We start from the raw sequence: 24,144 nt of genomic DNA on the forward strand, positions 1-24,144 counted from the left end.
GGGACGCCGGCCCTTCAGCTGGGAGGAAGTACTCCCTGCCTCTAGCTGGTGGCGCGTCGGCGGAGGCCTAAGAGAGCCTCGGGTGGGGCGTGAGCGCCGCGGGGCATTCTGGACCTATTTTGCCTTAGGCTGTGCCTGATTCGAAACCAAAGCGCGGGACGGATGAAAGTACGGGTCGCGAGAGGTTGTTCGCGCCTTGAGAGTTAAGCGAAGTGTTGTGGCTCCCAAGGTACCGACACTGGCCATAGGCTGGGCTTCTATTTAAGTCCTCTTTTCTCTAATCCAGACTCCTGCCCCAGGGGCCACCGCCGTCCTGGCCCCGCGAGGGGTCCGTACCCACGGCGGAGAGGGAGGCGCCTTTTTGCGGTCACAGTAATGGGACCTCAGCGCCGCCACCAGCTCTGACCGGCGAGCGACTGGACCCTCCAACCCGATTTCCACGTCTGTGCAACGGGTTCATTCTAGACCCACGGTAGAGGGTGTGAGGACCAAATGAGAAGTATCCATACAGAATACTTAGCAGAGAGCCTGGTGTCTAGGAATCAGTAATTGTCTGTCACCTAGGACTGTGTGGCCGCCATGGGACGGGCTCCATCTTTGTGATTTTCCGTGTCTCGCACACGCCTCCCTGCCTGGGCGTCCCATTCTTGCATATTAGAGACGGGGGACGTCTTGCCCCAAGCTGTCTGCTAATTCACATTTAATATGTGCCAGTCCTTCGGGTATTGAGAGTCTTAATTTATTTATAAACTTTTTTTTGGAGGCAGGGTCTCGCTCTGTCGACTTTCTTAAGAAAGAGCTCTGTCCAAGCATGTCGAAAAAGTTCACAATTTTGATGTGCAATGTTATTCCGATGCAGCTTTCGCTTTGATGGTTGTGTTCTCTCTAATAGGAATACAAACATAAAGGGCCTCGACCGTTGCAAATAGACTAGAGAAAAGTGAAAACAAATCTGAATGAAGATGAAGTTACTTCAGACCATTTGCAGGCAGCTCAGGAGTTCAAAGGGATTTTCTGTGGAATCAGCTGCCCTTGTGGCTTTCTCTACTTCCTCTTACTCTTGTGGCCGGAAGAAAAAAGTGAACCCATATGAAGAAGTGGACCAAGAAAAATATTCTAATTTAGTTCAGTCTGTCTTGTCATCCAGAGGCGTCTCCCACACCCCAGGATCGGTGGAGGAAGATGCTTTACTCTGTGGACCTGTGAGCAAGCATAACCCGCCAAAGCAAGGTGAGGACCGACGAGTGCCACAAAACTGGTTTCCTATCTTCAATCCAGAGAGAAGTGATAAACCAAATGCAAGTGATCCTTCAGTTCCTTTGAAAATCCCCTTGCAAAGGAATGTGATACCAAGTGTGACCCGAGTGCTTCAGCAGACCATGACAAAACAACAGATTTTCTGGTTGGAGAGGTGGAAACAGCGGATGATTCTGGAACTGGGAGAAGATGGCTTTAAAGAATATAATTCAAGTAATTATCTCAATTCTGGTTCTGTGTGTTTGCTATGTTTTCTAGAATAGAGAGCAACGGTGTCAAAAGAATGAGGTTTTGTTTTGCAAGGAACTCCCTTCAGATAGTAATTAACATTAAATAGCACTTTATGTGTATTAACTCACTTGATCCTCATGATAGTCCTGTGAAGTATAGATAGTTACCTACATTTTACAGATGAAACTAAAATAGATCAAATAATTTGACTAAATAATACATAAAATTCACTTGTTTTATGAGCTACTAACAATATTAGAATTGCTTGTTTTCCTTGATTATGGAAAAAAGTCACCTGGTAATAGAATTCTAGTTTGCTAGATATTCTGTTTAGAATCTAGTAAATACCCATTGCCCTACTTATTAGCGTCAACTGACTCGTAAATTTAAAGACCCTGGAGCAGACCAGATCACGTGACCTATATTTAGACCTTGGTAAACTGAGATAATCAGAGGTTCTTCATAAGGATCTGAGAATAAATACACTTTAAACTTCAACTTCTAATTTACTAACTTGGACAAGTGAGGAGAATAGGTTCCTAAAATTTAATATTCCATTCAAAAACACGATTGGCACCGGTGAATTAGCTGGCACCGGTGAATTAGCTGGTCCTGTAAATTATATAGGGGTCTTTTGTTAAAGGAAAGTTTTACATCGATCGTTCCTTTACCCAAGCTTCCCAAAGTGCAGTACGTGTACTCTTAGTGGTACACAAACTCTTTTATTTTTATTTTAAGAATAGTGTACTGACCTTTGGCTTAATAGAAGCCTGGGCTTCTATTTAAGTCATCTTTTCCCTAATCCAGACTCTTAAAACTGTGTAACACATTAAACATGTCACATGTTCTAAAGAAAAATACTAAGTATATACAAGTGGTACTGGATATAGCAGAAATGGTCAAGGCCTTAGCTCCTTATAACATTCCTCAGCTGTGTGGGGCAAGGATTATATATGCAAGAGCTAACTGCCTTCCTAAGATAGTTAATTAGTAGCAACCACCAAACTATTGTCTGCTTTCCAAGCAAGCAACATAAAAATCTTTTAATGGCATCCTAAGTTTTGTATTTGTACCACTAAAATTTAGAATTGATAGTTTCCTCATGAGAAGTTATTTTCCTTAAACCAGGAATGTCACAGCTGAAATTACTGATAAGAAATATTAAAAGGCAGAAGAAACCTGCTGGAACACATGGGACCCTAGGGCCTGTAGCTCTTGGCACGAAGTAAGGAAGTGCCCCAGAGAGGAGTTTCTGTTTGGAATGTGAATGAGCCCCAATAGCCCAGGCAGAGAGAAGACTGGTTGTTTTTTTTCATATAGAGTCAGCTTTGTTGATCTAGCTTAGCACTCAGCTGTGTTTCTCAGTTAACTCAGTAGCAACCTTAAGAAATGAGCAGAATCAGCCGGGCGAGGTGGCTCAAGCCTGTAATCCCAGCACTTTGGGAGGCCGAGACGGGCGGATCACGAGGTCAGGAGATCGAGACCATCCTGGCTAACACGGTGAAACCCCATCTCTACTAAAAAATACAAAAAACTAGCCGGGCGAGGTGGCGGGCGCCTGTAGTCTCAGCTACTTGGGAGGCTGAGGCAAGAGAATGGCATAAACCCGGGAGGCGGAGCTTGCAGTGAGCTGAGATCCTGCCACTGCACTCCAGCCTGGGTGACAGAGCGAGACTCCGTCTCAAAAAAAAAAAAAATGAGCAGAATCGCTTCCCCCCACTGACCCGGCCTGGACTTGACCTACCGGACCCAAGTGATTGTCCCATCTCAGCCTGCTGAGTGCACAGGCGTGCACCACCATGCCTGGCTAATTTTTTTTATTTTTTGTAGAGACGAGGGTCTCCCTATGTTGCCCAGGCTGGTCTCCAACTCCTGTCTTCAAACGGTGCTCCCACCTTGGCCTCCCAAAGTATTGGGATTACAGGTGTGACCCACTGCGCCCAGGCGGAATCACTCTTTTTAAGAAAATAAGTATTAGTAAGCAACGGGTTCTGAAATAAATAAGGGGACAATTAGTGTCATGGTGAATAAAAGAAAAAGGGCTCACTAAGTTGATTAGTGGGTCTGGAGGATATTGGATCCCAAACCCAAGAAGGTGGTACCCAAGAAGAATTACATTTTAAAAATTATAAATATTTTTTTAATGAAAAATATTGGATCAATAAATTAATTTCTACCCAGTCTTCTGAAAGGTAAGAGCATAGAAATGTGTCTGGCATTCTTCCAAATACTTGAGCAGTTTCCCAAGCGTCAGTTCACCTTTTGAAGACTGGCAGGGATGAGAAAGTCTGACTTATTCTGTTTTGTATTTTGAGTATAAATACACACAAAGGGCTGGGGTTTAGATTTTAATTCTTTTTTTCTTTTTACTTTTTTTTTTTTTTTTTTTTGAGACGGAGTCTCGCTCTGTTGCCCAGGCTGGAGTGCAGTGGCCGGATCTCAGCTCACTGCAAGCTCTGCCTCCCGGGTTTACGCCATTCTCCTGCCTCAGCCTCCCGAGTAGCTGGGACTACAGGCGCCCGCCACCTCGCCCGGCTAGTTTTTTTGTATTTTTTAGTAGAGATGGGGTTTCACCATATTAGCCAGGATGGTCTCGATCTCCTGACCTCGTGATCCGCCCGTCTCGGCCTCCCAAAGTGCTGGGATTACAGGCTTGAGCCACCGCGCCCGGCCTAATTCTTTTTTTTTTTTTTTTGGTTGTGCTGATTTAATCCTGAAGTATTAGCCATCCTGCCAGTTCCATCATGAGAATACTGGAGATGCATGAAGATTTTTTTAGTGCACTTCATATATGAGGACTTGAAAGCATTTCACTTTTACTACTTTGAGTGAATAAACCGACTTGATGCTACATGCAGTAAATATTCTTGAATCGTTTTTTATTTTTATAAATTGAATCATGTTGAATGTTCTGAGCCTTAGTGTCTGAAGGATCCTGTGATCTAGGTTTTCATGTTTGTGATCATGTGTATGTGAAGAACCTAGCCAGGGGTAAGTTTGCAGCGAGAAATGTACGGTCTATTGGCATGGCATTTGCTAAGTTTTTTCCTTCCTGTTTTTAACATGTTTGTCTCCTGCTTCATTAACCTAGTGTGTAGATGAATGCTACACTTCTTTTTCCTAGGCCTTAATTCCATCAGTCATAAATTTCTTGTAGGTCTTTCACATGTTAATAATTCCAACTGAGCCAAGTAAATTTGGAGTAGAATAACTTAGTTCCTAAGTTGAATTTCATTTAACTCTCCAAATAATTTTTCAGAAGGGATTCCATTTTTTGCTAATGATAGAATTGACATTTCCAGCCGGGCATGGTGGCTCACGCCTGTAATCCTAACACTTTGGGAGGCTGAGGTGGGCAGATCACTTGAGGTCAGGAGTTTGAAACCAGCCTGGTCAACATGGCAAAACCCCATCTCTACAAAAAATACAAAAAAAGTAGCCGGGCGCAGTGGCGATCACTTGTAATCCCAGGTACTCGGGAGGCTGAGGCAGGAGAATCGCTTGAACCTGGGAGGTGGAGATTGCAGTGAGTGGAGATCATACCACTGCACTCCAGCCTGGAAAAAAAAAAAAAAAAAGAATTGACTTTTCCATCTTTGTAAAAAATAGTTGAAGGCTGAGTGCGGTGGCTCATGCCTGTAATCCCAGCACTTTGGGAGACCAAGGTGGGAGGATTGTTTGAGGCCAGGTGTTCCAGACCAGACTAGGCAACAGAGAGAGATTGCTTCTCTACAAAAAAAAATTTGTTTTTAATTAGCAAGGCGTGGTGGCACATGCCTGTGCCAGGAGAATTGCTTAAGGCCAGGTGTTCAAGGTTACAGTGAGCTATGATGGAGCCAGTACACTCCAGCCTGGGTGACAAGTGAGACCGTCTCAAAAAAAAAAAAAGAACAAATATAAAGTTGTTTTCCTCCTTTTCTGTGGGTCTGTCTGCAGGCATGTTCCAAGCACGTGTATTTCCTGCTCTGTTTCTCTGTGTATCTAATTGGTGATTTCCAAGATTGCCCTCTTTGCTGTACTGTGTGGTACATTGGAAAGAACACAGATTCTGGTGCCAGGCTGCCTGTCCAGCTTTTTGCTTTGGGGCAAATTAACAGCACTGCCTAGTGGGACAGGGCCTCATTCATTAAAAAACGGGTAACTTAACGATCCTTATTTTGCTGCGTTGTTGGGTTTGAAAATTAAATAATGTTTTGAAAGCTCCAAGGCCATTTCTTAGCATAACAGTCCCCCCTCTTTATTTCTCTCCTCTAAGAAACAAGTAAATATATAATATTTCTTGCATTTGTTGAATCTCTTTTGTGTTCCTTTTTTTTTTTTTTTTTTTTTTTTTTTGAGATAGAGTCTTGCTCTGTCACTCAGTCTGGAGTGCAGTGGCGCGATCTTGGCTCACTGCAGCCTCCGCCTCCTGGGTTCAAGCAATTCTCCTGCCTCAGCCTCCAGAGTAGCTGGGATTACAGGCATGCGCCACCACACCTGGCTAATTTTTGTATTTTAAGTAGAGTCTGGGTTTTACCATGTTGGCCAGGCTGGTCTTGAACTCCCGACCTCAGGTAATCCGCCTGCCTTGGCCGCCCAAAGTGCTAGGATTATAAGCGTGAACCACCATGCCCGGCCATGTTCCCTTTTTAAAAATGTGTGTGAGGAAGGGGCTTACTATGCAAGCACTTGGAGGCCAAGGAGCACTGAAAATGAGGAGAGAGTTCAAAAATCAAGTTAGATCCTGGGATACGCCAACAAATCCGGACACCATAGTTCTTTTAGAGAAACCTGGGGACGAAAAGTAAGGTTTTTGACCTCAGAAAATAAACATACAGGAAAAATAATGTGTCCTAATGAAATTTCTCTAGTATTCACATGTTATAAAATGTTAGGAAGAGAGAAAACGTATCCTCCTGCAAGCCATAAATCAGAATTCTAATAATCTAAAGCTAATTAGAAAAATATTACATGTTAGGTATTAAATATTAGAAAAAATATATAAGGGGGAAAAAATTCAGGACACAACTGAATTTTTCAGGCTGTTCCAGCACTAAAAAAAAGTACAGGAGAAGAATGTCACATATTTTCCTCTTTGTCCCCCTCCAGATTCCATAATATCGAATTCATTACTTTTCATTTGTGCATGCCTTATTTTCCATTCCTTGTTTGTCACTAATTCTGTTAGTAAAAGGATTCCCCCACCTATGTTCATAATTAAGTTTTGGTCTAAAAAGAACTATAAACAGAAGCACCGTTCCTAGATTTCTATTTTTTTTTTATTTTGTCACAGCCAGTTAACTTTTTAAATTGGATACTTAAACACATAGTACCATAAACTGGGTGTGGTCCTGTAGCCTCCAGATCTTCAGTTTTGACTTTGGCCCAATTCTCCTAGAAGTACTTAATTTTAATTCATTTTATTGCCTAGCAATCCTATTAATAATCCCATTGGTTTCAAAGTGTATTCTTAGGTTTCACAAGAGGCTGAAATTTGGTCTTAGGGGTTGTCAGTTAAAAACAACTAATGTAATTTTTGGCCGGGTGCAGTGGCTCATTCCTGTAATCCCAGCACTTTGGGAGGCCAAGGCGAGCGGATCATGAGGTCAGGAGGTCAAGACCAGCCTCACCAACATAGTGAAACTCCGTCTCTACTAAAAATACAAAAATTAGCCAGGCATGGTGGTGGGTGCCTGTAATCCCAGCTACTCAGGAGGCTGAGGCAGGAGAATCGCTTGACCCCAGGAGGCGGAGGTTTCAGTGAGCCAACATCGTTCCACTGCACTCCAGCCTGGGTGACAGAGGGAGACTCCATCTAAAAAAATAGAAAAAGAAAAAAATGTAATTTTTAATTTTATGTTTCAGAGCCTTTTAGAGTACTAGTTTTTTAGTGTTAGCTTTGTTTGTGTTTTCTCCCTCCCCTTTCCCCTGATTTTCTTTTCAGACATCTTTTTACAAGGGAAACGGTTCCATGAAGCCTTGGAAAGCATACTTTCACCCCAGGAAGCCTTAAAAGAGAGAGATGAAAATCTCCTCAAGTCTGGTTACATCGAAAGTGTCCAGCATATTCTGAAAGATGTCAGTGGAGTGCGAGCTCTTGAAAGTGCTGTTCAACATGAAACCTTAAACTATATAGGTCTGCTGGACTGTGTGGCTGAGTATCAGTAAGTATGAGATTGTTTCAATACAGCATGGAGGTGAATTAATACAGGGTAGGAAAGATGGTGCCTGTCAAAAGGTGTGCCTGTAGGTACTGTAGCCTCTGTCTGTTCAATGTCCAAACCTTTGTGCTAGGTAAAAGAATTGGGTGGGGCAGGTTTGAGAACAGGTACAAGGAGAAGAGCCATGTAACCTTTGTCATCCAGTACTCCAAAATCAAATTATTTGTTGGAGAAAGGTATACTCTTTGTTTGTTTGTTTTGTTTGAGATGGAGTGTCACTCTGTCACCCAGGCTGGAGTGCAGTGGCGCAATCTCGACTCACTGCAACCTCTGCCTCCCAGGTTCAAGCGGTTCTCCTGCCTCAGCCTCCTGAGTAGCTGGGACTACAGGCATGCACCACCACACCTGGCTGATTTTTGTATTTTTAGTAGAGACGAGGTTTCACCGTGTTAGCCAGGCTGGTCTCGAACTCCCGACCTCAAGTGATCCACCCACCTTGGTTTTCCAAAGTGCTGGGATTACAGGAGTGAACCACTGTGCCCGGCCAAGATTTTTCAATATCCCTAACATGGCCTGTTTGCCAGCCTGTCCTTCCCCTCCCCCAAACCGAGGTACCTGCCATAAGATGCAATTTCATTCCTGCGTTTTCTTTCCTGTTTTCCTAAAGATCGCACCATGATCTGTTGGTTCTGAAAATCAACTCTCTTCCTGGCTTCCAGGCAGTGCTTGACATGGATCAGAGCTCTGAACTTACTAAATCTTCCTGTAGTTTTGTTTTTTTTGTTTTTTGGTTTTTGTTTGTTTGTTTGTTTGTTTGTTTTGAGACGGAGTTTTGCTCTTGTTGCCCAGGCTGGAGTGCAATGGTGTGATCTTAGCTCACTGCAACCTCCGCCTCCTGGGTTCAAGCTATTATCTTGCCTCAGCCTCCCGAGTAGCTGGGATTACAGGCATGTGCCACCACATGTGGCTAATTTTGTATTTTTAGTAGAGATGGGGTTTTTCCATGTTGGGCAGGCTGGTCTCGAACTCCTGACCTCAGGTGATCCGCCTGCCTCGGCCTCCCAAAGTGCTAGGATTACAGGCATGAGCCACCATGCCCGGTCCCCGTGGTTTTTATATCATAGCTGTCTTACTGTTTTACTCAGGTTCTTCAGAGTCCAAGTGTTAAAGGAAAGGGGTCCTGATCCAGACCCCGAGAGGGTTCTTAGATCTTGGGCAAGAAAGAATTTAGGGTGAGGCCAGGCATAGTGGCTCATGCCTGTAATCCCAGCACTTTGGGAGGCCGAGGTGGGCGGATCACCTGAGGTCAGGAGTTTGAGACCAACCTGGCCAACATGGCAAAACCTCATCTCTACTAAAAATATAAAACTTAGCCAGGCGCAGTGGTGTGCGCCTATAGTCCCAGCTACTCGGGAGGCTGAGGTAGGAGAATCGCTTTAACCTGGGAGGCAGAGGTTGCAGTGAACCGAGATGGCACCACTGCACTCCAGCCTGGGCAACAGGCAAGACTCCGTCTCAAAAAAAAAAAGAAGAAAAAGGATTCAGGATGAGTCTGCAGTGCAGAGTAAAAGCAGGTTATTAATAAAGTAAAATAGTGAAAGTATAACTACTCCATAGACAGAGCAGGGCATTCCTGAAAGTAAGAGGAGGAACACTTCCACCCTAAGTACAATGCTCATATATATAAGATAAAAGATCTTGGGGAGATGTGCTCTACTGCAAGGGTTTATGATAAAGGATTAATTTTCTTAATTACTGTATTTTGCAAGAATCAATATTATCTTTAAAGCAAAATTAGGAATGCCTTTGTTCTCCAGATACCAGGGTATCTGGATACTCCCAAGCCTGGGTCTGTTTAGTAAACATTATTAATTTGTTCCCTTAATCTTAAGCATCTAGAGGCCAGGAATGCCTGACTTTCTGGGAATGCAGCCCAGCAAGTCCCAGCCTCATTTTCCCAGCCCTCACTCAAGATGGAGGTACTCTAGTTCGAACGCCTCTGACACCAAGGTGGCTACAACCTGCAGGTACCCCTACTCCAAATAAGACAAGGGAGCACTAAGAACAAGATAGAAAAATCTGTTCATGTAAACCTTGAAGCTGTAGTTAAAATTTAAGTTTAAAAACTTGTCCAATCCACAGCCCAACACAAATTCGTAAAATTTCTTAAAACATTGAGGTTTTTTTTTTTTTTTTTTTTTTTTTTGGTTATTTATTTACAGTTCATCAGCTATTGTGTGGCCCAAGACAATTCTTCCAATGTGGCCCAGGAAGCCAAAAGAGTGGATACCCTTGATAGTCTGAAAACTGTTTAGACCACCTAATGTTTTTATTTTTTATTTATTTATTTATTTATTTTTGAGACAGAGTTTCACTCTTGTTGCCCAGGCTGGAGTGCAATGGCACGATCTTGGCTCACTGCAACCTCCGCCTCCTGGGTTCAAGCGATTTTCCTACCTCAGCCTCCTGAGTAGCTGGGATTACAGGTGCACGCCACCAAACCTGGCTAATTTTTGTGTTATTAGTAGAGATGGGGTTTCATTATGTTGGCCAGGCTGGTCTTGAACTCTTGACCTCAGATGATCCACCCACCTCAGCCTCCCAAAGTGCTGGGATTATAGGCGTGAGCCACTGCGCCTAGCCTAGACCACCTATAGCACAACTGCGTCATATCTGAGAAGAGCCCTGTGTACCAAGAGATTTAATTGACTATTTTTGGCTGCCCTTTAGATAAACCAAGGAAGCCATACAGTCACCTCCACCCAAGGCCTACAAGAAATTCCTGACACCCAATGCTTATCATAGAGATGATAAAATATGTTCATAGCACTGTTTGTTTTTTGCTTTTTAAGTCAGCTTCAATATTGGTAATGTGAACATTTTTGAAACTAAGGTTTTTTGTTGTTGTTTTTTGTTTTGTTTTGTTTTTGAGACAGAGTCTTGCTCTGTTACCCAGGCTGGAGTGTGGTGGTGCAATCTCAGTTCACTGCAACCTCCGCCTCCTGGGTTCAAGCAGTTCCCCTGTGTCAGCCTTCCCAGGTGGCTGGGACTACAAGCACCCACCACCACGCCTGGCTAATTTTTTGTGTTTTTAGTAGAGATGGGGTTTCGACACGTTGGCCAGGCTGGTCTCGAACTCCGGGCCTTGAGTGATCCACCCGCCTCTGCCTCCCAAAGTGCTGGGATTACAAGTTTGAGCCACTTCACCTGGCCTAGAATTTTTTTTTTTTTTTTAAAGACAGGATTTTGCTCAGCTGTCCAGGCTGGAGTGCAGTGGTGTGATCTCGACTCACTGCAACATCCATCTGCCAGGCCCAAGCGATCCTCCCACCTTAGCCTCTTGAGTAGTTGGGACCACAGGTGTGAACCATGCCCAGCTAATTTTTTTGTATGTTTTGTAGAGATGGGGTTTTGCCATGTTGCTCAGGCTGGTCTAGAATTCCTGAACTCAAGCAAGCCGCCTGTCTCCGTCTTCCAAAGTGCTGGGATTTACAGGTGTGATTCACCGCGCCCAGCTAAGAATTTTTTATTTTATTTTATTTTATTTTATTTTTTTGAGACAGGGTCTCACTCTGTCACCCGTGCTGGAGTGCAGTGATGCATTCAGGGCTCACTGCAGCTTCTAACTCCCCAGGCTGAGGCTGTCCTTCCACCTCAGCTTCCCAAGTAGCTGGGACTACAGGGATGCACCCCCCCCGCCCCGCCCCGAGCTACTTTTTCTATTTTTTGTAGATGTGGGGTCTCACCATTTTGCTCAGGCTGGTCTTGAACTCCTGGGCTCAAGTGATCTGCCGCCTCAGCCTCTCAAAGTGTTGGGATTACAAACGTGAGCCACCACGCCTGCCCGGTTTTGTTTGTTTGTTTTTGAGAAGGAATTTTGCTGTTGTCGCCCACGCTGGAGTACAGTGGCGAGATCTTGGCTCACTACAACCTCTGCTTCCCGAGTTCAAGTGATTCTCCTGCCTCAGCCTCCCTAGTAGATGGGATTATAGGCGCCTGCTATCATACCCAGCTCTTTTTTGTGTTTTTCATAGAGATGGGGTTTTACCATGTTGACCAGGCTGGTCTTGAGCTCCTGACCTCAGGTGATCTGCCTGCCTCGGCCTCCCAAAGTGCTGGGATTATAGGTGTGAGCCACTGTACCCAGCCCTGCTGAATTTTTAATGAGTAATATGCTATTAAGAGTAACTCCCTACACTCACTCTGTATTAAACCTCTGTTTAAAAAGTTCCTGTGTTCCTGAGATGTTTTATAACCATATGTACAATCATTTGTCTCCACACTCATTTTTTAACACAACATGCTATACCCTGCTTTTTCCACTTAAAAAATTATTTTTAAAAAGTCTTAGAGATCTTTTCTTATAGATCTGTAACATTCTTTTCTCATATAATAATTTTCTACCACCCATAATTAACAGTTAACACTGTTGCATTTGCTTACAACTTTTTTTTTTCCTATCCCTGGGAGATCTTTTTTTTAAAGAAATATAGCATTACAGATTAACCCCAAATTCTGTTGAACCACCCATGGCCAAAGGTGATTGCCGTTCTAAATTTGGCACTATCTTCTTCTAGTTTACCTCCTACGCTCTTTTTTAGTTTTTTTCTTTTTTTAATGACCAATGATCCGTGACATAGCATCAGGAGAACCTAAGAATATGTGCCTTCTATACTCTTAGCACACAATGCTATGTATAATACCCATGCATAGGCAGCCCTTATGTATGATTTCTTGCAGAACTGTGAGAGTCACAATATACAGACATCTCTGGATACACAGTATCACAAAGCTAGTAAGATATTGGGCTCAGGAGCCAGCTGCTTGAGTTTGGATGCTGGCTTGGCTTTTCATCTCAACCTTAGATTAGTTACTTAGTCGCTCTCTGTATTAATTTTTTCATCTTTAAGATAAGACAAATGGTAGTACCTACCTCATAGAGTTGTTATAAAGATAAAATGAGATATTCCCTGAACAGTGCTTAATGCATACTATATATTCAGTAGATGTTGGCATTATTATTTTGATCTTCTTTTTTCTTTTTTTAATTTTTTATGGAAATAAGTCTTGCTGAGTTGCCCAGACTAATCTAGAACTGGGAAGGAAATGTGATCTTCCCACCTCAGCCTCCCAAAGTGCTGGGATTACAGGCGTGAACCACCTTGCCCAATCTACTACTCTGTGTGTGTGTGTGTGTGTGTGTGTGTGTCAGAGTCTTGCTCGCCCAGGCTGGAGTGCAGTGGCACAATCTGGACTCACTATAACCTCTGCTTCCTGGGTTCCAGCAGTTCTCCTGCCTCGGCCTCCTGAGTAGCTGGGATTACAGGTGCCCAGCTAATTTTTTTTGCCTTTTTAATAGAGGTGGGGTTTTGCCATGTTGGCCAGGCTGGTTTTGAACTCCTGACCTCAGGTGATTCACCCATCTCAGCCTCCCAAAGGGCTGGGATTACAGACTTGAGCCACCACACCTGGCCCTACTTCTCTCTTAACTCGTGTTTTATATACTTTTGTATGAATGAGCCTTATCCATTTCCCTATTGGGAGCATTCCGGTTATTTCGAGTCTTCCATAATTACAAACAGTGCTGCAGCGAATGTGCCTCTCTGTATATTACAGAACCGTTCTAGGCAGATGCACAGATTCATTTGTTTGTTTTGTTTGTTTTTTTTCTTGAGATGGAGTTTCGCCCTTGTTGCCCATGCTGGAGTGTAATGGTGCGGGCCACTGCAACTTTCACCTCCTGGGTTCAAGCGATCCTCCTGCCTTGTACTCCTAAGTAGCTGGGATTACAGGCATGCACCACCATGCCCAGCTAATTTTTTATTTTTAGTGGAGACAGGGTTTCACCACGTTGGCCAGACGGTCTCGAACTCCTGACCTCAGGTGATCCACCCACCTCAGCCTCCCAAAGTGCTGGGATTACAGGTGTGAGCCCCCACACCTGGCCTGTTTCTTTTAGACGTGTGATACATGCAGTTACAATACATTTAGTTGGTCTGAAGTAGACCTGTACATGACTACTTCTTAAATCTCCCAGGTACTTGTCACTTCACTTGTACCCAGGATATCAAGCCATTGCTATCCTATACTTTCTTTAGGAAAGTTGCTGGGTCAAGGGTATGCATTTTAAATTACCAAGAATGTGAGTGAATACATTTAACAATACAGTGTTAGTAATTTTGATAACATTGTGTTTTTAATTTGCATTTTACATAATTGAGACTGAGCATCTTTTCATTTAAGAGCTATTTGTGAACTGTTACTGCGCTTTTAATTTGGGTTTATGCTATGATGTTAAAAAATGTTTTTGACAAATAATAATTGTATATATTTGTGGGCTACAATATATTTTGATATATGTATACCTAATGGAAAGATTAAATAAGCTAAATATATCCATCACTTCACCTGTTTATCATTTTTTGGTGGTGAGAACCTTTAAAATCTACTCTTTTAGCAACTTTTAAATATACAATATGTTATTAACTATGGTCACCATGCTGTGCAACAGATCACTAAAATTTATTCTTCTGACCTAACTGAAACCTCGTACCCGTGGATCAGCATCTTCCCTTTCCCCTTCCCCACTCCCCATCCCTATCCTGTTTTAATCACCATTCTACTCTCTCTATTTCCGAGTTCGACTTTTTTAGATTCCACATATAAATGAAATCATGCAGTATTTGTTTTTTTGTGCCTGGCTTATTTCACTCAGCAAAATGTTCACCATGTTCACCCATGTCACAAATGACAGAATTTCCTTCTTTTTAAAGGCTGTGTAGTATTCTAGTGTGTGTATGTGTAAAGAAAATGTGGAGAGAGATACATATATTTGAATGTGTGTGTATATATATATACACATCTCCACATTTTCTTGATCCATTTATCCATAGATGGACACTTAGGTTGTTTCCACATCTTGGCGGTTGTGAATAATGCTGCAGTGAACCTGGGATTGCAGGTGTCTCTTCAACATACTGATTTTAATTCCTTTGACTACATACCCAAAAGTAGGATTCCTGGATCATATAGTCATTCTGGTTTTAGTTTTTAGAAGTTTTAGTTTTCTGAGGAACCTCCATGATGTTTTCTCAAATGGCTATACTAATTTACATGCCCACCAACGGTTTACCAGGGTTCTCTTTTCCACAGTCCTCACCAGCACTTCCCTTTTGTCTTTTTAATAATAGCCATTCTAACAGGCATGAGATAATAATAGCTCAGTGTAATTTTTATTTACCTTTCACTAATGATTAGAGAGTTTGAGCTTTTTTCATCTATCTGTTGGCCATTCATGTCTTCTTTTAAGAAATACTCATTGAGCTCCTTTGCCCATTTTTTAATCAAGTTACTTGTTTTGTTAGTGTTTAGTTGTTTGAGTTCCTTATGTATTTTGGATGTTATCCCCTTATCAGATATGTGGCTTGCAAATATTGTCTCCCATCCTGTGAGTTGTATCTTCACTCTGTTAATTATTTCCTTTGTTATGCAGAAGTTTTTTAATTAGATGCATTTGTCTGGTTTTGCTTTTGTTACCTGTGCCTTTGGGCTTCTGTCCGAGAAATCATGGCTCAGATCAGTGTCGGGGAGCTTTTCTCCTGTTTTTTTCTACCAGTTTTACAGTTTCAGGTCTTAAATTTTAAGTTGATTTTTGTATGTGGTATGAGATAGGGTACAATTTCATTCTTATGCAAGTCGATACCCAGTTTTCCTAACACAATTGACAAGGCATTCCCCATCGTTTGTTCTTGGTACCTTTATTGAAAATCAATTGACTGTAAGTTCATGGTTTTATTTCTGGGCTATCTGTCCTGTTCCATTGGTTTAAGGTGTCTGTTTTTATGCCATTATCATGCTGTTGTTTGATTACAACAGCTTTACCTTATACAGCCATGTTCCATATAACAATATCTCAGTCAACAACAGACTGCATGTAAACAGTGGTCCCATAAGATTATAATGGAGCTGAAAAACTCCTATCATCTACTGATGTTATGTTCTAGTGCAGCATACTACTCGTGTTCATGGTTATGCTGGTGTAAACAAACTGACTATTCAGTCATATCAAAACAGCACATACCATTATGTATACTACAGTATATAATTGATAATGGTAATAAACAACTATTACTGGCTTATGTATTTACTATGATTCTGACCCTTTATAGGCCTAGGCTAACGTGTATGTTTGTGTCTTAGTTTTTAACAAAGGTTTAAAAAGTAAAAAATAATTTTAATAATAGAAAAAGCATGTAGAATAAAGATATAAAGAAAGAGGCTGGGGCATGGTGGCTCTCACCTGTAATCCCAGCACTTTGGGAAACCAAGACAGGTGGACCACTTGAGGTCAGGAGTTCGAGAACAGCTGAGGCAACATGGTGAAACTCTGTCTTTGCTAAAAATGCAAAAAATTACCCAGGCGTGGTGGCACATGCCTGTAATCCCAGCTAGTCAGGAGGCTGAGGTAGGAAGACTGCTTGAACCCAAGAAGTGGGGGTTGCAGTGAGCCAAGGTTGCACCCCTGCACTCTAGCCTGGGTGACAGCAAGACTTTGTCTCAAAAAAAAAAGAAAAGGAAAATATTTCTGTATAGATGTACGATGTGTTTGTTTTAAGGTAAGTATTATTACAAGCGTCAATAAATTAAATAAGTGACCGGGCATGGTGGCTCATGCCTGTAATCCCAGCACTTTGGGAGGCTGAGGTGGGTGGATCACCTGAGGTCAGGGGTTTGAAACCAGCCTGGCCAACATGGCGAAACCCCATCTCTGCTAAAAATACAAAATTAGCCAGGCGTGGTGGTGCATGCCTGTAATCCCAGCTGTTTGGGAAGCTGAGGCAGGAGAATCGCTTAAACCTGGGAGGCGGAGGTTGCAGTGAGCCAAAATCACACTGTCGCACTCCAGCCTGGGCAACAAGAGCAAAACGCCATCTCAAAAAATTAATTAAATAAGTTTATTCAGTAAAAAACTTACAGTAAGCTAAAGTTAATGTATTATTGAAGAAAGAAAAATGTTTTTTATAAATTTAGTGTAGCGTAAGTGTACAGTGTTTATAAAGTCTACGGTAGTATACAGTAATGTCCCACCCAGGCCCTCACATGCAGTCACCACTCACTCACTCACTCACTCACTCACTCACTCACTCACTCAATCACCCAGAGCAACTTCTAGTCCTGCAGGCTGCATTCATGGTAGGTGCCCTATACAAGTGTACCATTTTTTATCTTTTATACCATATTTTTGCTGTACCTTTTCTATGTTTAGATGTGTTTAGATGCACTAATGCTTACCATTGTGTTACATTTGCCAGCAGTATTCAGTACGGTAACATGCTGTACAGGTTTGTAGCCGAGGAGCAAAGGTCTGGGTGTGTAGTAGGCAATCCTCTGTAGGTTTGTGTAATATACTGTGTTTGCACAATGACAAAATCACCTAACCATGCATTTCTCAGGACATATCCCCGTCATTAAGCTACATGTGACTGTACTTTGAAATCAGGGAATGTGACGCCTCTGACTTTGTTCTTTTTATTCAAGATTGCTTTGGCTCTTCGGAGTCTTCTGTGGTTCCATGTGAATTTTAGGAATTTTTTTTTCTATTTCTGTGAAAAATGATGTTGGAATTTTTTTTTTTTTTTTCTTTTTGAGATGGAGTTTCACCCTTGTCGCCCAGGCTGCAGTGCAATGGTGCAGTCTCAGCTCACTGCAACCTCCACCTCCCAGGTTCAAGCAATTCTCCTGCCTCAGCCTCCCGAATAGCTGGGATTACAGGTGTACACCACCACGCCTGGCTAATTTTTGTATTTTTAGTAGAGACGGGGTTTCACCATGTTGGCCAGACTGGTCTAGAACCCCTGACCTCGGGTGATCTGCCCACCTTGGCCTCCCAAAGTGCTGGAATTACAGGTGTAAACCACCATGCTTGGCAGAATTTATTTATTTATTTATTTGTTTATTTTTATTTTATTTTATTTTTTGAGACAGGGTCTGGCTTTGTTACCCAGACTGTTGTACAGTGGTGCAATCTCGACTCACTGCAAACTCCACCTCACAGGCTCAGCCTCCTGAGTAGCTAGGACAGCAGGCTCCAGCCACAACACCTGGCTGATTTTTTGGTATTTTTCGTAGAGACAGGGTTTCACCATGTTGCCCAGGCTGGTCTCAGGCTCCTGAGCTCAAGCAGTCCGCCTGCTTCGGCCGCCCAAAGTGTTGGGGATTACAGGTGTGAGCTACCACACCTGGCCTGCCATTGCAGTTTTGATAAAGATTGCATTGAACCTATAGATTGCTTTGGATAGTATGGACATTTTAACAATATTAATTCTTCCAGTCCATAAACAGAGGATATCTTACCATTTATTTGTATCATTTTCAGTTTCTTTCATCAATATTTTATAGTTTTCAGAATGCTATTAGGGTGTTTTGTTTTGTTTTGTTCATTTATTAAGTTCTACAATTACAGTACATTGCTACAAACAGTGGTCTGTGGCAGAAATATAGCATGGTGGCTCACCTGTAATCCCAGCAGTTTGGGAGGCCAAGGTGGGTGGATCACTTGAGGTCAGGAGTTGAAACCAGCCTGGACAACATGACGAAACCCCATCTCTACTAAAAATACAAAAATTAGCTGGGCAAGGTGGCACACACATGTAATGCCAGCTACTCAGAAGGCTGAGGCAGAAGAATCGCTTGAACCCAGGAGGCAGAGGTTGCAGTAAGCCGAGATTACGCCACTGCACTCCAGCCTGGGCGACAGAGTGAGACTCCATCTAAAAAAAAAAAAAAAAAGAACCAGGAATGTCAGCCTTCTAGAATTACTGGGGCCCTTTCCTCAATTACATAGATTGTCAAACTTGGCAATATTACAAAACCATTATAAAGACAATAAAGTTATCTGTAAGCCTGCACTGTCCAGTAGAGTAGCCACTAACCCTATAGCTATTGAGCATTTGAATGTGGTCAGGCCAAACTAAGGTGTGCTGTGACAATATACAAACTAGATTTCAATGACTTTGTACACAAAAGAATGTAAAATATCCCATTAATCATTTGTTGATTACATGCTGAAATGATATTTTGGATGTGTTGGGTAAGTAAAATATTAAAATTTCAGCTGCATTTTTTTTTTTTCTTTTCCGACGTGGCTACTAGAAAGTTTAAAATGACACATGACTCACATTTTATTTATTTTAGCCAGTGCTACTCTAGACTGAGTTTGCATGAGGTGTAACTCTGTCTAGAGCTATAGTGACATGTAAGTAATGTACATGCTTTGTACAAAATCTCCCTATAAACTGCTGATTTTGAAATTGAAGTCATGAAAGACAGATTGAACCGATAGAGTCCTTTGAGAGTCACCAGTTATTGGCAAGTATAAACCCCACCAGGATAGGGGATGGGGGGAGGAATCCACTGGTTATTTGATGCAAAAAAAAAAAAGAAAAGAAAAGAAAAAGTGGTGGGGTGCGCTTATAGTTCCAGCTACTTGGGAGGCTGAGGTGGGAGGATCACTTGAGCCCAGGAGTATGAGTCTAACCTGGGCAACATATGAAACCCCATCTCTTTTTAAAAAAAGGAAAAAAATGGTGAATAGGAGCGATGGTCATTGGGTGACAACAAACTATATGTAAGAGCAGGGTTAACCTAGTAGAGATCTTCAGTGTCATCTATTACTTACAAAGTCTTCCTGTGGTTTCTCTTTAGGGGCAAGCTGTGTGTGATTGATTGGAAGACATCAGAGAAACCAAAGCCTTTTATTCAAAGTACATTTGACAACCCACTGCAAGTTGTGGCATACATGGGTGCCATGAACCATGACACCAATTACAGCTTTCAGGTCAGGACACCGAGCCTCTACTTAAAGCTTTGCTCAATGCTTACTTAAAACTGTAACTCTGGGGCTGGGCGCAGTGGCTCAAGCCTGTAATCCCAGCACTTTGGGAGGCTGAGACGGGTGGATCACGAGGTCAGGAGATCGAGACCATCCTGGCAAACACGGTGAAACCCCGTCTCTACTAAAAAATACAAAAAAAACTAGCTGGGCGAGGTGGCGGGTGCCTGTAGTCCCAGCTACTCGAGAGGCTGAGGCAGCAGAATGGCGTGGACCTGGGAGGCGGAGCTTGCAGTGAGCTGAGATCCGGCCACTGCACTCCAGCCTGGGCAACAGAGCGAGACTCCGTCTCAAAAAAAAAAAAAAAAAAAAAACCTGTAACTCCAGGCCGGGCACGGTGGCTCCTGCCTATAATCCCAGCAGTTTGGGAGGCCAAGGCAGGTGGATCACTTGAGGTCAAGAGTTTGAGACCAGCCTGGCCAATATGGTGAAACCCCATCTCTACCAAAAATACAAAAACTAGCTGGGCATGGTGGCTTACGCCTGTAATACCAGCCACTCTGGTAGCTGAGGCAGGAGAATTGCTTGAACCCGGGAGGTGGAGGTTGCAGTGAGCCAAGATTGTGCCACTGCACACCAGCCTTAGCAAGAGAGTGAGACCATCTCAAATCCGTCTCAAAAAAAAAAAACTTGGTCAGAGGGGTAGGAGGAGAAAAACTGTAAAAAGAAAAAAAAGTTAAAAAATAGAACTCCTTGAGGTTTTCACTTTTTTTTTTAATCTCTTTTTATCCCGCCGCTTAATCTCTTCCTTGTTCCTCTCCCACTTAAAAAAGCACTTTGGCTGGGCACAGTGGCTCACACACTTTGAGAGGCCGAGGCAGGCAGATTGCTTGAGCTCAGGAGTTCAAGTCCAGCCTGGGCAACATAGTGAAACCCCATATCTACAAAATAATACAAAAATTAGCTGGACGTGGTGGCGCGCACCTATGGTGCCAGCTACTTGGGAGGCCGAGGTGGGAGGATTGCTTGAGCCCAGGAAGTAGAGGTTCCAGTGAACTGAGATCATACCACTGCACTCCAGCCTGGCCAACAGAGTAAAACCCTGTCTCAAAAATAAATAAATAGGCCAGGTGTGGTGGCTCAAGCCTATAATCCCAGCACTTTGGGAGGGCGAGGTGGGCAGATCACCTGAGGTCAGGAGTTCAACACCAGCCTGGCTGACATGGCGACACCCTATCTCTACTAAAAATATAAAAATTAGCTGGGCGTGATGGTGCGTGTCTCTAGTCCCAGCTACTTGGGAGGCTGAGGCAGGAGAATTGCTTGAACCCAGGAGGCGGAGGTTGCGGTGAGCCAAGGTTGTGCTACTGCACTCTAGCCTGGGCAACAGAGCAAGACTGTCTCTAAATAAATAAATAGCACTTTTTGGCTGGGTGTGGTGACTCACGCCTGTAATCCCAGCACTTTGAAGGAGGCCGAGGTGGGCAGATTGCTTGAGCCCAGGAGTTCAAGACCAGCCTGGACAACGTGACAAAACCCCATCACTACTAAAAATAAGAAAAATCAGCCTTAAATGGTGCCTGCCTCAGCTCCGAGAGTGCGGTGAGCCAAGATTGTGCCACTGCACTCCACCCTGGACGATGGGAGTGGGATCTTGTCTCAAAGAAGGAAAAAAACCGCACTTTTCTACCCTCTTGGGCTTTTTTTTTTTTTTTTAATGGCTCTGTAATGATCACAGTCCAGTCTTTAATGTTTTATCTGTCATCTTTGTGTTCTTGTGTCCTGGTGCAGCCTTTGATCAACCCACTTTAGAGTTAGGAGATATCCTGTAGATTGTTTTATACTGAGTTTGCCCTGGAGTAAGAAGGAAATGAACCTAAACTCTGGACTGCTATAGTGAAACCAGAATTGCCCTGTGTTTCTTCCTAGGTTCAGTGTGGCTTAATTGTGGTGGCCTACAAAGACGGGTCACCTGCCCACCCACATTTCATGGATGCAGAGCTCTGTTCCCGGTACTGGGCCAAGTGGCTTCTTCGACTAGAAGAATATACGGAAAAGAAAAAGAACCAGAATATTCAGAAACCAGAATAGGGAACAGGACGCTATTTGGGAACATTCAGCACCTTCTCACAGTTTGGGAACATATATTGCCGTTTATTCCAGCGTAAAAATGAGGTGCCACTGGATCTGAGTGCTACATGAACACAAGTAGAAGTATTAATGTGTTGAAATGTGTTGTTACCAGAAAGACTGAAAAGCCCCAAAGTCTAGATGTAGAGAGCTAGGCTTCGGCATGCGAAATCCCAGCTATGCTACCTCTTACCTGAAAGCAGGACACGCAGGATGGGCAGTCACGCTGGTGACTCTTGGATTCCCTTGAGGGACCTTTTCTGGGGGGGAATCCCAGGCAGGATGCCCAGTCTTTGAGCTGAGATTGGAAGGCAGTGAGACTGAGGGTGCCAAGATTTCCCCAGGGTTCACCCAGAGGGGAAGGGGCTACACACCCCCAGCTGCGTGCAGGGAGGACACATCAGCCCACTACCGCTGCCAACACCAATGCCTAAAACTTGTTTCATACATTGGGGTTTTCTATATATTTCAGCTGGGAAAAGCTTACATTTAACCTTTTAAAAAAATAAATACGTGATTAGCCTCAACTAAACATTGCCGACTATAAAGACAGAGTATGTTCACCATTTGCTGGCAATGTGCTGTTGCATAACACCAAATAACCCCCAGAAGTAGCCAGAGGCCAGTTTGAACATCACAATTGTGTTTTAGTAGCTATTTCTGGCGTGAGTCAAGGGATCATGTAGATAGAGTCAATTATTGTTTGTGGAGTTTTTCAGCTCTAGGGGAGGGGAACTATTAAAATCCATTTGTTTCTATTCAATAGGTAATAAACATTATTAGTTGTCACTGGGTTTGGGAAACTTAAATGCCCATTACAGCCCTGGGGAAGGGTTTTCTGTCTTATGGAGTGAGTCTGTTAGCATTTAAGTTATAGTTGCTGCCTTAAAATAGTAGCCTGCTACAATGACTTCTTTGGGTAGCCATTTTCGTAAGAAATAAAATACAAGATATGAGTAATGAAGCTTTGGTTTTGTTTACTTTGTGTGCTTATAGGATAATTTTATAAACCTGGAAATCGTTTGCACTTTGTTTATAATTCGGAGTTTTACCACCAGCCCAATAGCTTTGGTGAGAGTTCTATGTAAGTGCATAAAAGAAAGCATCCTCACTAAGCCCTCAGTCATGGTCACCTGGCAAGGAAAACAAGATTTGGGTAGGAGACAGGAGGATCAAGGGGGACCACGGACCTTTGTATTATCTCTATACACTTCTGCATTGTTGTGGGTTTTTCTCAAGCTGCAGATACATATTTCTGTAGCCTGTAATTTCCAGTCAGAAATGAAGTGAGGTAATTAAAAGTTGTACTAGCAGAGTTTGCCACTCTGCTCTAATAAGCCTCAACCTAGAATTTAGGAGGCTAGACCTAGCAAAATTTCTTTTTCTTTTCTTTTCTTTTCTTTTTTTTTGAGACAGTCTGGCTCTGTCAGCCGGGCTAGAGTGCAGTGAGCTCACTGCAGCCTCCACCTCCCGGGCTCAAGCAATTCTCCTGCCTCAGCTTCCCAAGTAGCTGGGATTACAGGTGTGCACCACCATGCCCTCCTAATTTTTGTATTTTTAGTAAAGACGGTTTTGTCATGTTGACCAGGCTAGTCTCGAACTCCTGACCCAGGTGATCCGCCTGCCTCGGCCTCCCAAGGTGCTGAGATTACAGGCGCGAGTCACTGACCAGCTGCAAAATTTCATTTTAATACAGGTGTTGTGTTGTGTAAATAGAAATTTGCCTCAGACCTGTCACTTTGTACCACAAGTCTCCCAAGATGATGGTGGCCTGAAAAGTTCTATGAGGGAGCCCCTCAGAAGAGTGTGACCAGGAGGATGTGCTTGGTATACGAACAGAGAAGGTAAATCCCTGGGCAGGTTTTCTTGAGCTCAAGGCCTCCCCAGTTTCTCCTGACAATTGTGATACTCCTCGGGGGTCACATCTCCTGAGATGCTAACGTCAATGGAAAAAAATTATTACTACGAAAGCATAGGATGAGAAAGTCAAATTTGAGTTTCTAAATGAGTCGCGGTTTTTCAAGAATTAACATGTATGAGGCCAGGCACAGTGGCTTATGCCTGTAATCTCAGCACTTTGGGAGGCTGAGGCGGGTGAATCACTTGAGGTCAGGAGTGCAAGACCAGCCTGGCCAACATGGTAAAAACCCTGCTTCTCTACTAAAAAAACATTAGCTGGGCCTGGTGGTGCACACCTATAGTCCCATCTACCCGGGGAACTAAGATGGGAGATTCGTTTGAATCCAAGAGGTAGAGGTTGCAGTGAGCTAAGGCCACACGACTGCACTCCACCCTGGGCAGCAGAGCAAGACTCTGTCTCAAAAAAAAAAAAAAATTAACACGTGTGTTAGGAATTGTTGGTTGCGATCTCTTTTGCCTAAGTGATATACTGCATATGAAACTCCAGTGAAATGAAACTGAGCATTCAAAGTAAGAAGAGACTCTCAAGGATAATTTAAATTTTTTTAAAGGAGGTGTGTGTATATTGCTTTTCTGAGGAGGCTTTCTCAGAAGTACAAAACGTTGCCTTCCAGTGTTTCGTTTTGAGAAAAACCA

At 43.1% G+C, this 24,144-nt stretch overlaps 1 protein-coding gene across 4 annotated transcripts; it reads left to right on the forward strand.

Moving 5' to 3' along the window:
* The first annotated feature begins 5 nt into the window (after nucleotides 1–5).
* Nucleotides 6–22,552, forward strand: MGME1 (mitochondrial genome maintenance exonuclease 1). Of its 4 annotated transcripts, XM_007960878.3 has the most exons (6): nucleotides 106–229; nucleotides 893–1,470; nucleotides 4,435–4,479; nucleotides 7,412–7,631; nucleotides 19,332–19,464; nucleotides 21,388–22,552. In XM_007960878.3, exons 2-6 carry the CDS (start codon nucleotides 957–959, stop codon nucleotides 21,547–21,549), a joined length of 1,074 nt encoding a protein of 357 aa, XP_007959069.3. In that variant the 5' UTR covers nucleotides 106–229; nucleotides 893–956; the 3' UTR covers nucleotides 21,550–22,552. The 4 variants fall into 4 exon arrangements, with proteins under 4 accessions (XP_007959072.1, XP_007959069.3, XP_072864659.1 ...); XM_007960881.3 differs by lacking the exon at nucleotides 4,435–4,479 and having other exon boundaries at nucleotides 6–229; XM_073008553.1 differs by lacking the exon at nucleotides 106–229 and having other exon boundaries at nucleotides 854–1,470.
* Nucleotides 22,553–24,144: the final 1,592 nt, after the last annotated feature.

This window comes from Chlorocebus sabaeus, chromosome 2 (genome assembly GCF_047675955.1).
Source record: "Chlorocebus sabaeus isolate Y175 chromosome 2, mChlSab1.0.hap1, whole genome shotgun sequence".
Classification (NCBI taxonomy): domain Eukaryota; kingdom Metazoa; phylum Chordata; class Mammalia; order Primates; family Cercopithecidae; genus Chlorocebus; species Chlorocebus sabaeus.

What these genes read in the sequence shown, in the direction of transcription:
- MGME1 (XM_007960878.3), top strand. Translation starts at nt 957, where the DNA reads ATGAAGATGAAGTTACTTCAGACCATTTGCAGGCAGCTCAGGAGTTCA. An exon ending in GACTGTGTGGCTGAGTATCA is followed by an intron (nt 7,632 to 19,331) that starts GTAAGTATGAGA and finishes GTTTCTCTTTAG; the next exon opens with GGGCAAGCTGTGTGTGATTG. An exon ending in ACACCAATTACAGCTTTCAG is followed by an intron (nt 19,465 to 21,387) that starts GTCAGGACACCG and finishes GTTTCTTCCTAG; the next exon opens with GTTCAGTGTGGCTTAATTGT.